Source organism: Hemitrygon akajei, chromosome 8 (genome assembly GCF_048418815.1).
Source record: "Hemitrygon akajei chromosome 8, sHemAka1.3, whole genome shotgun sequence".
In the NCBI taxonomy this organism is placed as follows: Eukaryota; Metazoa; Chordata; class Chondrichthyes; order Myliobatiformes; family Dasyatidae; genus Hemitrygon; species Hemitrygon akajei.
In genome coordinates, this window is record NC_133131.1 from 45,249,551 (window position 1) to 45,266,001 (window position 16,451).

General features: G+C 44.0%; 2 protein-coding genes across 3 annotated transcripts in view; one reads left to right on the top strand and one right to left on the bottom strand.

The window, feature by feature from the left end:
* Positions 1 to 16,451, bottom strand: part of LOC140731854 (cytochrome P450 2D17-like) — a 94,623-nt gene that overhangs the window by 12,517 nt on the left and 65,655 nt on the right. The gene's annotated exons all lie outside the window — the stretch shown is intronic.
* Positions 1 to 16,451, top strand: part of LOC140731859 (uncharacterized) — a 32,913-nt gene that overhangs the window by 12,198 nt on the left and 4,264 nt on the right. The window contains exons 6-9 of the mRNA XM_073053780.1: positions 1,974 to 2,117; positions 3,576 to 3,708; positions 10,923 to 11,146; positions 12,435 to 12,511. Coding sequence (XP_072909881.1) covers positions 1,974 to 2,117; positions 3,576 to 3,708; positions 10,923 to 11,146; positions 12,435 to 12,511 — 578 coding nt within the window. The remainder of the gene's footprint in view (positions 1 to 1,973; positions 2,118 to 3,575; positions 3,709 to 10,922; positions 11,147 to 12,434; positions 12,512 to 16,451) is intronic.

Sequence of the window (16,451 nt, forward strand, 5' to 3'; positions counted from 1 at the left end):
CTTTCTCCGTAACTCAGTTTCTCAAGTCCCGGCAACATCCTTGTAAACCTTCTCTGCACTCTTTCAAACTTATTAATATCCTTCCTGTAATTAGGTGACCAAAACTGTTCCAGATCCCGCTGCAAGCCATGTTGGTGAAGACTAGCTTCTTCACTTTTGAAAACACCATCAATTTTTGAGCTATTTGCCACCTTACTAATCACACTCCTACAATCACATCTAAGTACTTATTGTATATAACGTATGGGTGCCACAGCAACGTAGCAGTTAGCACAACTCTATTTCAGCTCAGGACATCGGAGTATGGAGTTTGCTTCTGACTTTATCTGTAAGGAGTTTGTACATCATGGTATGCATTGGTTTCTTCCGAGTGCTCTGGTTTCCTCCTACATTTTAAAGATGTATCAGGTAGTAGATTAATTGGTCATTGTAAATTGGCCCATGATTAGGCTAGGATTAATCAGTGCGTTATTGTTGGGACTGTCACTACCGCGGATTCAGCAGCACAGTAGATACGGCAAATGCGCTTGTGAATATGCATATGTCAGCTAAGTATTATTTCATTGTGATAGTATTTCACTCCATTGATTCTGTTGAAGTATTTGTCGAGACTTGGACACAGCAACACTTTGCTGCCTTTTTGCATTCTGCCTTGCTTGAGAAATAGGACTGTCGAGTCAACTGACTCTGAAGACTAGCGGTATTCGTTTTATTCTTAGTTGTTCTTTTCCATCTCAGTGTAGGCTTCGTTCTCTATTTGAGAGTTTTAGTTAATGGCCCTGTTTGGCCTAGTGTTTATTGTTTTCTTTTCTCTTTAACACCGTTCGCATTAACGTCAGTGAACTATCGACCTGTTTCAATGTCTCTCATTCCGCACTTGGGCCATGTCCGCAGGGGTGACAGGGACAGCTCGAAGGGCCAGAAGGAACTATTCCACACTCTATCTCTCGATGGATAAGTAATTAAAATAACAGGTGGCTCCACTCCCTGTGGTACATTGTCCATCACAGACTTCCTTTTACAAAATCACCCCACCACCATCAATCCTTTTCCTATTACCAAACAAATTTTGGACCCAGTTTGCCAATTTGCCTTGGATCCTCATAGACTCTAACCTTTTCGATCAGCCTTCTATGTGGATTCTTCTCAAAAGTCTTACTGGTGTCCACATAAACCACAGACACCACTTTGCCCTCAGTAAATATATTAAGTTGCCTTTTAATATAAACTCAACAAAATTAATCTGCCTGTTATTTAGTTATTTATTTAGAGATATAGTGTGTAATAGTCCCTACTGGCCCTTTGAGTTGTCTGGAACATTAGCCAAGTGCCAGTTCTGTCTCTACTGTCCTGTCATTCAGTACACAAATTCTCCTCTCCTAACCTCTACCTCTTTGGCTTCTGTGAAGTCAAACTGTGCACCGACTGACTTCTGTCTTTATATACTTACATTACACAGAAGGCAAACGGTATATGGATCAAGCTGCCAGAGGAAGGGGCGTTTAAAACATATTTAGACATAGTCATGAACAGGAAAGGTTTAGAGTGATATGGGCCAAACACATGCATGTAAGACAACTTGGTGGGAATGGACAAGTTGGGAGGATGGTTCTGTTTTTGTTCTCTATAAAACAATGACTCTACAATTCTTGGACCTTGTTCTTTGTGAAAATGTGCAACATGATAAATCTCTCTTCATTTTATGGGAAAAATCATGGTGTAGAGAAGAACCCTTTCAGCCCATTGTGCTTGTGATGGTCTTTGAAAAACAACACCCAGTTTATTCCATTGTCCTCTCTCCCCTCCAAAAATGTCTCTGTCATTGTCCCTTTGAAAGTTACCATCAGCTTCCACACCTGTGTTGCTGTTCCTTCTGGTTTACAATAATTCACTGCATAACTAATATTTGCTTTGTCTCTCCTCTGATTATTTTGCCCCTGCCTTAATTATGTGTCATATTTACTACAACATAGAAGGGCACTCAACCACCCCGACTACAGATCAGCAGTGTACAGAGGGCATGATGCTGTGTGCAGATGGCAACTGTTTAAATAAAGACAGTGGCTTCTGCGATGGTGATTCTGATTGTTCTGATGGAAGTGACGAATGGAATTGTAGTGAGTTGCCTCATTATCTATTATTTTACTTTGAACTTTAAATATTACTAGATGTTTCTTTGTAGTTTGATACGCTGCTCTCTCTGTCCCAGGTTGTTCCAGAGGGCAGGTCTCTACCTAAAGCACAAACAGTATCTAGTGGTGGGAACCGGCTGGGTTTTCTCTCAACAGCCCCTGCTGTGTTCTACCAGTTTACAAAATCTCTTTACAGGAGGGATATGGAGAGGACATTTCTTCTTGTGGCAGAGTACAGAACCAGCAGGGAATGTTTAAAAAGTAGGAGATGCTGGAGATGTGCACCCATGGCAAGGCATTTTCTAGGGCTAGGTAAATGGATTGTGAGGCCTTCACAAGTCTCTTCCTCAAAGAGTGGTGGAGGCCAAGTTTGAACATTCTCCACACAGGCTTTCTTTGAGTGCTCGGCTTTCCTCCCGCATCTCAAAGGGGCGTAGGTTGAAAGATTAATTGGCCATTGTAAATAGCGGGTCAGTGAGTGGGGTTAGTTGATGAGAAAATGGAAAGAATAATAAATAGGGATTCGTGTAGGCTTTGTGGAATTGGGCTGAAGGGCCTGTTCCCCTGCTGTATGTCTCGATGACTTGCCTCATCCTGTTGCCTACAGTGGGTGAGTAGAACTGTAACTATTTGCTGGAACCCCAGCAGTCTCATATAAAGGAGCCCAATTTAAGACCCACTGGCTGCTTTAGAAGCTCTCTAGGAATATGATGATTCACGCAACACTGGATCTTCAGTTTGAGGCTGTTTCATCCTGAAACATTAACTCTGTTTCTCTCTCCACAACTGCCTTCTTTCCAACATTTTCAGTTTTAATTTTAAACTGCTGTTGGCCATGAACACATGTACTCTAACCTACTAACAAATGATGGTTATTTCATTATTTCCTTTCACAATCCCTTTAGAATACAAGGTAAACTGAGCTAAAACCTTACGTACCCATTACAAATCAAAAAATTAAACATCTACACATGCTGGAAATTGGAAGTATAAACTGAATGTGGTGGAAATATTCAACAGGCAGCATCTGAGAGTATTAACACGGTCAACATTTCAGGTCAGTGTCCCATCGCCAGCGCTGAGAACTGGTCATTGACATGAAATGTTAACTGTGTGTGTCTCTCTGCAGATTTGCTGAGTATTGATATTTGTTTTATTTAAAACCTTTTGTGCTTATTCTACTTTGCCTGCATCAGATTAAACTGATGAAGAACAATGCGATCTGGAATATTGCTCTCAACCACCTTGACATGAAACCATGAGTTCTGATACGGTGGTCGGTAGAGTGTTCTGTTGCCTTCCCCCTGGAAACATTGAGAACTTCACCTCCAGTGTATGTCTTTCATTCCTGAAATCCCAGCCTGTCCTCTTATAGTTATCAATACATTTCCAGATTATTTCTACCATGTAATGAGATGTTTATCTTGTTTTAATTTGAACCAGATTGTGAAATATCCCATCCCACTGATTGCTCGTCAGTCGTGACCCTCACCGGAAGCAAGTATAGAAATCCTTGCCAAGGCTCTCTTATCTCCAACCAATGGGTGCTGACTACTGAAAACTGTGCTGAAGACAGGTACAAAGACCATTCTTCTTCCTTCAGTAACAGGTTGAGACAGTGTGCTCACTGCCAGAAGCAAGACACCCAGGCAAAGGGTGATAAAAGGGAAACAGCATGAAAACTGATCACTTATTCCAGATGATCAATTACATTGTGATATCAGTACATACCCTTTAAATGAAAAGGGAGGCTGATGGATGAATGAATAAGTAAGAATATATACGTACAAAGAACATAAAACTGCACAGTATGAAGTAACAAACTAGCTGCTCCAGGAACTCAGGATGAGCAGCATCTGTGGCTAGAAAGGATCTGTTGACCCTTTGGGTTGAAACCCTGCATCAGTTTTTTTTCCAAATGGACAACCCTTCCAGCACCTCAAGTAATTTTCCCGCAACTTTGAATTTCCAAGTCCTCCGTCATCAGCGTCTTGGTGTCACCTCCAAGCAGAAACTCAGTTGGACCAGCCACATAAACGTTAGAGTCTGAGGATTGTGAAGCAAGTGACTAATCAAATTGGCTGTCACATTTCTGCATTACAATAATATTTCATTGGTTAGGGATTTTCTGAGATAGTGTAAAAAAGTCTTAATTTTTAAATTCATTTTCATTTGCTTTGGATTCAAAAATGTGACAGGCTAAATGAAAGAATGCTGTTGCCCCATTGGGATACTTACCCATATTTCTTTGTAATACAGAAGAAGGCCATTGGGCCCATTGAGTAAATGCCAGCTTCCACAATCCCATTCACCTCACTCCCTCAATTATTTCCCTGTAACCCATTTCTCATCACTTTCCCAGTAACAGCCACCACCCTCCCTCCTTCCTCTATCACTCACCCATACACTAGGGGCAATAGAAAGTAGACAATTAACCAAACAGCCCCCATATCTTTGAGATGAGGGAGGAAACCACAAGGTCAATGGGCAAACTTGCAAACTCCACACAGACAATAATATATCATTACAGGACAAGACCTAGATCCATAGTCAGGCTTTAACCTGGGTCCTCGGAGCTGCAAAATGGAAACACTACCTACCGCACCACTTTATATCATGCCAAAGACACACACATCCTAATCCACAGTTGCGGCAAATTTCTTGAGGAGCTGGAAGGGTTGTCACTTTGCCCATTAGGAACAAACTGATGCAGGGTTTCAACCTGAAACATCGGCAGACCCTTTCCTGCCGCAGATGCTGCTCAGCCCCCCTGAGTTCCCGCAACAGACTGTTACTTCATACAGTACAGCTTTACATTTTTTGTATGTATATAATGGTGTATTTACTCATTCATTCATCCATCAGCCTCCCTTTTCATTTAAACAGTATCTATTGATATCACAATTTCTGTTATTTTTATTCAGTTAAAGGACATGGGCCTTGCAGGCTGAGACAGTATATTTTTCTTCTTAAGCCTATCACCCCCACTAGCGCAGAGGTAGCTCAGTAGATTCCTCTGTCCTGGGTAAGTCTTTCAGGTTGTAGCCAGGTGTCGCCCATCTTCTTGGTGTTTCTTCCCTCTCCCAGGGATGAGGTCTTTGGAGCTGCTTTTGGCGTTTCTGCAGCACTGGGTGTTTATGGAATGGGGTTGCCACCCCATGCCCATCTCTCCTTTCACAGCCAGACTTGGGACTACGCGTGGCGGAGTTACAGCATTTCATTACCTATCCATAATTGTCCTCCAAGGCAGCGGTGAGCTACCTTCTTGAACCACTCCCTTCCTTGTGGTATGGGAACACCCACAATCCCAGTAGGGAAGGAGTTCCTGTTACGACATGCACCCAACCGCACCAGCATCCAGGGTTTAGAAGCTCTAACTCTCTGGAATATTGATGGCTGGCAGAGATTCAGGACCATCCTGCTAATTGGCAGTCATGTTTTGGATGCCAAAAATAATTTAAAAAACAGCTGAATGGAGCCTCAGTGCTAAATTGTAAGCCCAACCAGAGATATCGTCTTGTGTTTTGTTTTGTGCTCAGTTCTCCATCCACTTTGATCCACCGTGTCCCAATCCTAGCTTCAGATATTCCAGCATTTTTGGTCCAAACCATTCTCGTCAAGGACTCTCGTCACAGTATGATTGAGCCAACAAGGACCCAATGGGGTATCAGAGCCTTTTGTCCACAGTGATCAGCCACAGCAAGAAGATTTGACCAAACCCATCTCTTGGTCAGGATACTGTCGAACCCATGCAAATTGGCCGCATAGGAATCTCCGCCAATAAGAGGTTCCAGTGTTGGAGTCAAGGTTGTTGCTATTACTGTGGGGAAGCAGGTAACCAGCGGGCTGAATGCCTGAAGCTGCAGCCGTTGGGAGAACTGTTAAGACCATCCAGTGTCAGGAGGATTGTGGCGGTAGCGACCACTATTCACCGGTTTTGGTGTCACGCTGAGGGTGGAGATCACCTGGGCTGAGGTATGAACGGACAAGAGATGAATGCTTTTTTGGACTCTGGGGCAGCTGGAAATTTCCTGGACATGGGGACCACCCATCAGCTCAGCATATCACTGCAAGAGTTGAGCCAGCCCATGCTCGCAACTGTCTTGGATGGCCATCCACTTGGTTCCGGGCAGATCTGGCAGCAGGCATTGGTCTTGCAGATGAGGATTGTAGATCATGTGGAGGACATTAGTTTTTATAGCATTAAGACTCCTTACAGACCCTTGATCCTTGGGCACCTTGGCTGTCTCAGCATCGCCCTTCCATGAATACCATGGTCCAGTCATTGCAAGAAGTTAAGCTTTCAGCTTGTTGTTCAGACTCCCAGACTCTCCTGAGACCAGCGGCCATTGAGGGAGCAGACTTCTGTTCGGGGTAACCTGGAGCCTTCAGGAAACCCAGTCCTGCCTTCAAGGGCAGACAAGCCAGCTCCAACAACAGGCCTGTGTGAGTCCCAGCCCCATCCAGTCAGGGGTGTGCTGGAACGAGATCTCTATTCACAAACAAGCCAAGGAAATGTCCAAGAGGTCCGGAACTCTAGCAGATAACCCAAAGGGCTCCAGTTGCCAGATCCTGTCTAAGGGGAAGACTCCAAGATGGAGTTCTTCAGAACCTAGTCCCAGGAGCACAAGGACCATTTGTCATGCCTCACTGCTGATACCCGAAGGTATGGACGAGGATTTGGACTGTGATTTGGCATCTGCTTTCACTAATCACACTTGTGAACCTATGGAGGAGTCTCTGGGGTCTGCTGAATCACCCCTGCTACTTAAAGAGCTTCAGGAGTTGTCCTCAAAGAAAGGTTCAGGGCTAATTGCAGCATCCAGGCCAGCAGAAATCCCTTCTGCCTACAAGGATTTGGAGGAGGCCTTCAGCAAGGGCAAGTCCTCGACTCTTTCTATGATGTGCTATAGATCTACTGTCAGGGACCTGTCCTCCGCAGGGTCACTTATAAGCAATCTCAGGCCTGGAAAGAAGCACTATGGAGGAGTATGTTAAGGGGGCTCTTGCTCTGGGATTCATTCACCCGTCCACCTCACCTGCAGGTGCTGGTTTCTTCTCAGTACAGCCTGTGGCCATGTATTGATTATAGAGGGATGAATCGCATAATGGCCACTGGAAGTTCGAGAAATTGATGCTCACACCATTAGGTTTGAGGTACCCAGATGGAATATAATGTTTTGCAGCTCCAACCTGAGTGTGGCTTCACCACAGCAATAGAAGAGGTCATGAACTGACATGTCGGAATGGGAAGCGGAATTCAAATGGGTGGCCATTGGGAAATCCAGCTTTTTCTAGCCGACGGATCACAGATGCTGTCAAAGCTGTCTCCCAATCTACATTGGGTCTCATTGATATTCAGAAGGCCACACTGGGAGCACCAGATACAGTAGATGAGATCAACAGACTCGCAGGTGAAGTGTAGCCTCACCTGGAAGGACTGTTTGGGGCTCTGAACGGTAATGAGGGAGGAGGTGTAGGATCTGCTGTAGCAGTTGTTTCACATGCAAGATTAAGTACCAGGAGGGAGATCAGTGGGGAGGGATGAATGGACAAGGGACGTAGGAAGTGATCCCTGGGGAAAGCAGAAAGTAGGAGGGAGGGAAAGATGTGCTTGGTGGTGGGGTCCTATTGGAGATGGCGGAAGTTACGGAGAATTATGTGCTGAATGTGGAGGCTGGTGGGGTGGTAGGTGAGGACAAGAGGAAGCCTATCCATGGTAGGGTGGGGTGAGGGCAGATGTGGGCAAAATGGAAGGGAAGTGGTTGGGGGAAGCGTTGATGGTGGAGGAAGGGAAGCCTCTTTCTTTGATGGAGGCGGACATCTCCTTAATTCTGGAATGAAAAGCCTCATCCTGAGAACAGATGTGGCAGAGACAGAAGGATTGAGAGATGACATTTTTACAAGAAAGAGGGTGGGAAGAGGTATAGTCCAGGTAGCTGTGAGAATCAGTGGGTTTATAAAAGATATCAGTGGATTAGTTGTCTCCAGAGATAGAGACAGACAGATCGAGAAAGGGGAGGGAGGAGTCGGAAATAGACCAGGTAAATTTGAGGGCAAGGTGGAAGTTGGAAGCAAAGTTGATGAAGTTGATGGGCTCAGCACCAATGCAGTTGTCGATGTAGTATAGGAAAAGTTGGGGAGTGATACCAGTGTAAGTTTGGAATAGAGACTGTTCCATGTTGCCGGCAAATATGCAGGCATAACTAGGACCCATGCGAGTGCCCGTGGCTACACCTTTCGTTTGAAGGAAGTGGGAAGAGCCAAAGGAGAAATATTCAGGACAAGTTCCGCCAGACAGGAGAGTGTTGGTGGGTCTGGTGTCTAGAAAGAAACGGAGAACTTTGAGGACTTCCTGGTGGGGGATGGAGGTGTATAGAGACTGGACATTCATAGGGAAAATTAGATGATCAGGTAATCTTAGATAATTACCAACAGCCAGACGAAACAGGTGAACCGAGCTTTGGAATGAAAGCTATGATGCAGCAGGCCTTCAGGATCCACGGTTTTCCTGTGAATATTGTGTTGGATTGCAGTCCGCAATTTGCATCACATTTCTGGAGGGCATTTTCCAAACTGATTGGGGCAACAGCGAGTCTTTCCTCTGGGTTTCACCTGCACGGGAGAACTAAGATATAGAATATATCCTTAGATGCCTGGCCTCTGAAAGAGCATATGAATAGTTCTATTGTTTGACGTGGGCAATGGTCTCCCACAACACTTTACAGCTTTTGGTTCATGGGATGTCCCCTTTCAAATGCCATTTTGGGTGTTCTCCACCACTCCTCCCTGAGCAGGAAGCCGAAGTTGGAGTTCTTGCTGCCAAAGATCTTGTCCAATGCCACAGGGAGAAATGGACTCGGGCAAAGAAGATTTTGTTAGCTTCTACCCAGAAGGCTGAAATAAAGGCTAACCGCAAGAGAAGACGGAGACCAGATCTACAGCCTGGCTAGCAGGACTGGCGGTCAACTCAGGAATAGCCTTTCTGAGTGGAGTCCAGGAAATTGGTGCCCAAGTTCACTGGACCCTTCAAGATTATCAGGAAAGCAAACCCAAAGGCTTACACCTTGTAGCTCCCCAAGACCCTCAGGTTAATCTCACCTTCCACATTTCCAAATTAAAGCCTGTGAACACCAGCCCTTTAGCCCCTCTGCTATTAGTCCTGCCACAACCCAAGTTTGTCAATAGGGAACAGGTCTTCACTGTGAGAAGAATTCTGGATTAATGAACTGTTCAGGGTGTTCAGAGGTTCCTCGTGGACTGAGAAGGATTCCGTCCCGGGAAATGATGATGGGTTCCTGAAAAGGACATCTTGGATCTGGCCCTGATCCATGACTACCATCATCATCTCATCAAGCAGCTAGGGCCATCAGGAGTCAACAGTAGGGGAGGGGTTCTTGTTACGACACATATCCAACTGCGCCAGCTTACAGGGTTCATACGCTCTAACTCTCCGGAGTATGGATAGCTGGCACAGCTCCTTTAAAGTTTCAGGACTGTCCTGCTAATTGGCAGTCACGTTTTGTGCACCAAGAATTTAAAGAGTACCTGAACCGAGCCTCAATGGTCAATCATAAGCCCAACCTGAGATATCGTCTAGTGTTTTGTTTTGTGCTCAGTTCTCGAACCAGTTTGATTCCGTGTCTTGATCCTAGCCTCAGATACTCCAACATTTGGGTCCACAGCATCCTTGTCAAGGACTCTCATTACAGTTCCAGGATTTAGTCCTAGTGATAGTAAAGGAATGGTGATGTATTTCCAAGTTATGAAGGCATGTGCCTTTGTTAGAAGGAAGCAGGTCCACAGGTTTGGTAAGTGAGACAGAAGGCACTGATTACAAATCAACACATTAACCATTTATTTACAGGCAAACAGTAAAACATTTCAACCAAACATCTGTCACCCTACATTACAGAAACTACAACACTAACCACTCACTAGCACTTCAAACTCAACAGGCACTTCATTAAGTCTCCCCAAGTTACACAACTACAAAACTAAACATTCAACAGATACCTACCTACGTGTGCATGTGGCCCTCCTGTATCTGCAGCAAACTTTCCCAATGGTTCTTCAGCACTGGTTGAGACCTCAGTGTGAAGATGAGCCCCTGGAGACAAAGGAAAGCCTACGAGTCTCCTGCACATGCTGTTCTTAAACCCTTGAGGTGCCTGGAAACTGACACTGGTGTCATGGCGAGCGAGGTGACCAATGGGAAGGAGATGCTGCATCCCTCAAAAGACTCAATCAACAACTGGCACAGTGAAGGGGCTTTTGACTGGCAAGCAAATTAACCCTTCACATTACAGGCTTGGAGGGCAGCTTCCAAGTGGCAGTGTTCCCAAGCTTTTGGTGACTTTGTCCTTGCTGGTAGACATCATGGGTTTGGAAAGAGTCTTGATGAGTTGTCCGATAACAATGCAGGGAAATTACGTCAGCACTCAGATCAACGTCCCATTTAACACCAGAGACTGTTTACTCAGAAAAGAGAGCTAATACCTGAAACTACAATAACTTTACTCAATAGACATGGGGTATTTCCTCCAGGAAAATTCAGTGAATGGAGGAAAGCTCTACTGAAGTTATTCAAATGTTATACAGTTAATCTCAGTTATTTATGTGGGGGGGGGGGTCACTGAGCTTGAGTGACAGGAAATTTAACCAATCATCTCCTCACTGACTGTGAATTATATTGTAACCATTTTCCAGTTTTGAAAGTACATCAATATTTTTCCGGCATTTCCTTAAGGTTAAAATGACCTGTAGCTTTGCTTATGATGTCTGTTCCAGTTCCTTTCAGTATATTTGTGCTGGCTCTTCCAATCTGACAAAGTACAGGATTGCATCACGCTACACTCTGGACAGTAGAGGTGAAGGTATTGCTCTCCTGCTTCTGGACACCCCAGTGGCATTCACTGGCTTTCAGCCAATTTCTCTGCCCAGCCCTATGAATCAGACAGAAACAGCTCAAACCAGCTGCAAAGTCACGGGCCTGCAGGACACCACACGTCAAGGTAAGACAAGCTGCCATTTAGCATACAAATACAAATTGTCTTGTGGAACAGTGCAGAACGGAAGGATTATATTCAAAATAAAAGCAACTTGTCAGAGTGTTGTGACATTTAGCCCTGCAGCCACACGGCTTTAGGCAATCAAGTTTGACCCGGACCTCTGGTGCTCAGTGGGACTTGACAGGTTGAGTGGCCTCCTTTAGAACCGTCATAAGGAAGTGCTGGAAATACTCAACCAGTGAGGCAGCATCTGTGGAGAAGAGAGTAGGGTTACCTTATGAGGGTCCATTGTCCTGAAACATTAACCCTGCTCCTCTCTCCACAGATACTGCCTGACCTGCCAAGTGTTTTCAGCACTTATTTCAGGTTTCCAGTATCTGCAGTTACGCTTCAACTTAAAACTCCTCAGTGTCCTATTGCAAATACTGAGCATAGTTGGCAAATGAATTGGGGTTCAAACACAGGATAATTGGACCAAGGTTAATTGGACCACCAAATATTCAATCCCCTCTCTACATCCTGCTCTCGATACACTTCTGGGAAGTGAAAAGACAGGAACTTCAGTACAGCACAGACTGAATCCCTAAAAGCCAAGAGCAGGGATACCACTCGGGCAAGTGGGCATCAGTGCAGCCAGATACTTAAAGTACATACGAGGCTTTCAGCTGTAGATTGGATACAGAACATAGAACAGTAAAACTCGGGAAGAGACCCCTCAGCCCACACTGCCTGTGCCATCTAAGATGCAAGTTAAACTAAACCGTTTTGCTTGCATATAATCTAAATCATTCCATTCCCTGCACGTTCATGTCAATGTCTAAAAGCCTCTTAAATGCCTCTTTCTTACCTGCTTCTACCACCCTGGCAATGCGTTCCAGGCATCTTTTACACTCTACGTTAAAAATAAATGCACATCTTCCTTAAATTTCCTTACGCTCACATTAAAGCCATACCCTCCAATATTTGACTCTACTGAACAAAAAGACTAATCTATCCTATCTGTGCCCCTCATAGTTTTATAAACTTTTATCAAATCCCCCCCGCAGCTCCCAACTCGTCAGAGAAACAATCCAAGATAGAAATTTATAATGAGAAAGTAATTAAAATGTGTCACAATAACAGAAATGAAGAAAGTATAGTCTAAAATGTTTGCAGAAATGATGTTATAGTCAGTGATTTACATCTGTATCTTTTCAATCTAAACCTAATCCAATTAGCTTGTAAACTGTTTGTTTCTGGGGTCAGTTAGGTACTTGAATCCCAATCATCGACCTCCTGTTTCTTCCGACAGGTGAATGGTATGTGATTGCTTCTGATAAACAGCGGATTGTAATACATGAAGTTTTTCAACATCTCAGAAACTGTCAGGTATGTCTATACACTGCTGCATTTGAGTTTAGTAGAGGAAACGTGCCTGTGCATTCAGTCTGCAGATGCTAACAATGAATTTCAAGGCACATCCAATCAACATGCAGTGGCTGTGTCCTGGCTCCTGTCCTGTCTGAGCTAAATTCTGGACCATAAGGATTCCTAATGAGAAACCAGATTCTGACAGATAGAAGTGGGGCAAGATTTAAAGGGGACCTAAGGGGCATAGAGGGTGGTGGGTATATGGAACGAGAGGAGGAGGTATAGTGAGTGCAATTACAACATTTAGAAAGTATTTGGGACAGGTTCATGGATAAGAATGGTATGGGGGTTTATGGACCAAAGGCAGACAAATGAGATATTCTTAGAGGAATCTTAGCTAGGCCGCTGTGGTAGAGGACAATTTAGCGCAATGCTATTACATCTCAGGGCTCTGGAGTCAGAGATCAATCCCAGCGTCTTCAGTAAGGAGTTTGTAAGTTCTTGCTGTGGAGTGCATGGTGTTTCTACAGGACTTCCAGATTCCTCTCACAGTCCAAAGATATACCAGGTCGATTAATTGGTCATTGTAAAGTGACCCATGATTTGTGGTTGTCAGGGGATGTGGACCAGTGCCCCTCAAAAGGCCAGAAGGGCCCACTCCATGCAGTATCTCTAAATAAATCTTGGTCAGCATGGACAAATGGGGCAGAGGGGCTCGTTTCCATGCTGTATAAGGTATTAGCTATTCAGTATGCTGGTTACTACTACAAGATGAGGACTCAAATTATTGAAGATAATATCTTGGGCTATTAAACAAAGAACAGAACAGCTACATTGCCCGCATCCACCATGAAACAAAATTACACTAAACTTATCAGCCAGTACCTGGTCCAGATCCTGCACTGCCTGTGTGCTCATGTATCTATCTAAATGCCTCAATTGTGTCTGCTATTGATGAACCTGGTTGTCAACAATATTGATACTTCATTACTGCCACCTACTGAAGTGTGTCATGTGACTGAGCTTTGAGTAGCGATACTATACATGGAGAATTCCAGAGGTAGTCCTTGTAGAGAGTTGGGTGGATGGGCAGACTTCGCCTGAGTGCCTTGTGCATCTGGTGTGTCAGTATGTACGTACCTCAGTGACACATATTTTATGCAGTGATAAAGACGAGCAAGGTTGTGGGTAATTTTCAAATTGGCAAACTCTAAATAGTGGGGTGGGATTATGTATAATCATACAAATAACCTGCAAGAGGGTGGCACAAGGTGAGGGGAGAAACATTGCAGCATACTGAGGTTATGTACTTTGATAAGAATTGAAAAATGGACTATTATTGACATAGTATGGTACAATGGAACAATAGAGTCCACAGAGAGATGCAGGCATTGTCCTATCAGGAATACAGACAGTTAATGCAGACTTAAACCATAAGACCATAAGAGATAGGAGCAGAAAAAGGCCATTTGGCCCATCAAGTTTGCTCCACCATTTCATCATGGCAGACCCATTTTCCCTCTCAACCCCATCTCCTTTCTTTTCCCCTTAACTGTTCACTCCCTGATGAATCAAGAACCTATCAACCTCCTCTTTAAATACACCCACTGACCTGATCTTCACAGCTGCCTATGGCAACAAATTCCACAGATTCACCACCTTCTGCCTAAATAAATTACTTATTTCCATTCTAAATGGGCATTCCTCTATTCTGAGGCTATGCCCTCTGGTCCTAGACTCCCCCACTATACGAAACATCCTCTTCACGTCCACTCCATCTATGCCTTTTAACGTTTGATTGGTTTCAATGAGATCTGTCCTCATTCCAGCAAGTACAGGCCCTGAGCATTCCTCATACATTAACCCTTTCACTCCCTGAATCATTCTTGTGAACCTCCTCTGAACCCTCTCCAACAACAGCACATCCTTTCTTAAAGGGCCCAAAACTGTTCACCATTCTCCAAGTGAGGCCTCACCAGTGCCTTATAAAGCCTCAGTATTACACCATTGCTTTTATATTCTAGTTCTCTCAAAATAAATGTTAACATTGCATTTGCCTTCCTCACCAACAACTCAACCTGCAAATTAACCTTTAGGGAATCCTGCATGAGGACTCCCATCCCTTTGCAACTCAGATTGTTTGAATTTTTTGTCCGTGAAAATAGTCTACGCTTTTGTTCCTTCTACCAAAGTGCATGACCATACACTTCCCATCACTGTATTCAACCTGTCACTTTGCCCATTCTCATAATCTGTCTAAGTCCTTCTGCAGCCTCGCCGCTTCCTCAACACTACCTGACCTTCTACCTTGCTTCGTATCATCCACAAACTTGCCCACAAAGCCATCATTCAAATCCTTGACATATAATGTAAAAAGAAGCAGTTCCAACACTGATCTCTGTGGAACACCATGAATCATTAGCAGCAAACCAGAAAAGGCTCCTTTTATTCCCACTCTTTGCCTCCTGCCAATCAGCCATTTTTGCGGCACCTTGTCAAAGAGCTTCCGAAAATCCAGGTACACAACATTCATTGACTCTCCTGCTATTTGTCAATGTCTATCCTGCTGGCTATTTCCTCAAAGAATTCCGACCGATTTGCCAGGTAAAAATTTTCCTTCAGGTAATGATGCTGACTTTGACCTATTTTATCATGTGCCTGCAGTACCCTGAGACCTCATCCATAACAACTGACTCCAACATCTTCCCAATCCTGAGATCAAGCTAACTGGCCCATAATTTCCTTTCTTCTCCTCCCTCCCTTCTCGAAGAGTGGATGACATTTGCAGTTTTACAGTCCTTCGGAACCGTGCCAGAATCTAGTGATTTGTGAAAAATAATTACTAATGCATCCATAATCTCCCCAACCTGCTTTTTCAGAACCCGTAGTCCAGGTGACTTATCCACCTTCAGAACTTTCAGTTCTCCAAGCACTTTCTCCCTAGTAATAGCAATTGCACTCACTTTTGCCCACTGACACACTTGAACTTCCGGCATACTGCTAGTGTCTTCCACAGTGAAGATGGATGCAAATTCTTATTTAGTTCATCCACCATTTTCTTGTCTCCCATTACAACCTCTCTAAAGGTGCTTTCCAGCAGTCCAGTATACACTGTCGCCTCTCTTTTACTCTTTATATCTGAAAAAAAAACTTCTAGTATCCTCCTTGGTATTATTGTCTAGCATATTTCATCTTTTCCCTCATGGTTTTCTAGTTGCTTTCTGTTGCTTTTTAAAGGCTTCCCATTAATTTTTTGCTCTATTATATGCTTTCTCTTTTGCCCTTTTTAACTTTTCCTGTCAGCCATGGTTAGTCATCCTGTTTTTCTTTGGGATGTATCTATCCTGTGCCTTCTGAATTTCTCCCAGAAACTGCGGTATTCCTGCTAGTGTGCCCTTCTAATCAACTTTGGCTAGCTCCTCTCACATGCCTTTGTAATTCCCTTTACTCTACTGTATTACTGATATATCTGACTTTAGGTTCTCCCTCTCAACTTTCAGGGTGAAGTCTATGATATTATGATCACTGCCTCCTAAGTGTTCCTTTACCATAAGCTCCCTAATCAAATCCTGTTCATTATACAACACCCAATCCAGAATTGCCTTTTCCCTAGTAGGTTCAAATACAATCTGCTCTAAAAACCCAACTCATAGGCATTATACAACTCTCTCTTGGAATCCAGCACCAACCTGATGTTCCCAGTCTACCTGCTTATTGAAATCCTCCATGACTATCATAACATTACCCTTTTGACATGTGTCTTCTATCTCCCATCGTAATTTGAAGCACACATCCTGGCTGCTGTTCAAAAGTCTGTATATAATTCCCATCATGGTCTTTTTACCCTTGCAGTTTCTTAACTCTACCCACAAGGATTCTACATCTTCTAATCCTATGTCACCTCTTTCTAAGAACTTGGTTTAATTTATTTACCAATAGAGCCACCCCTCTGCCTGCC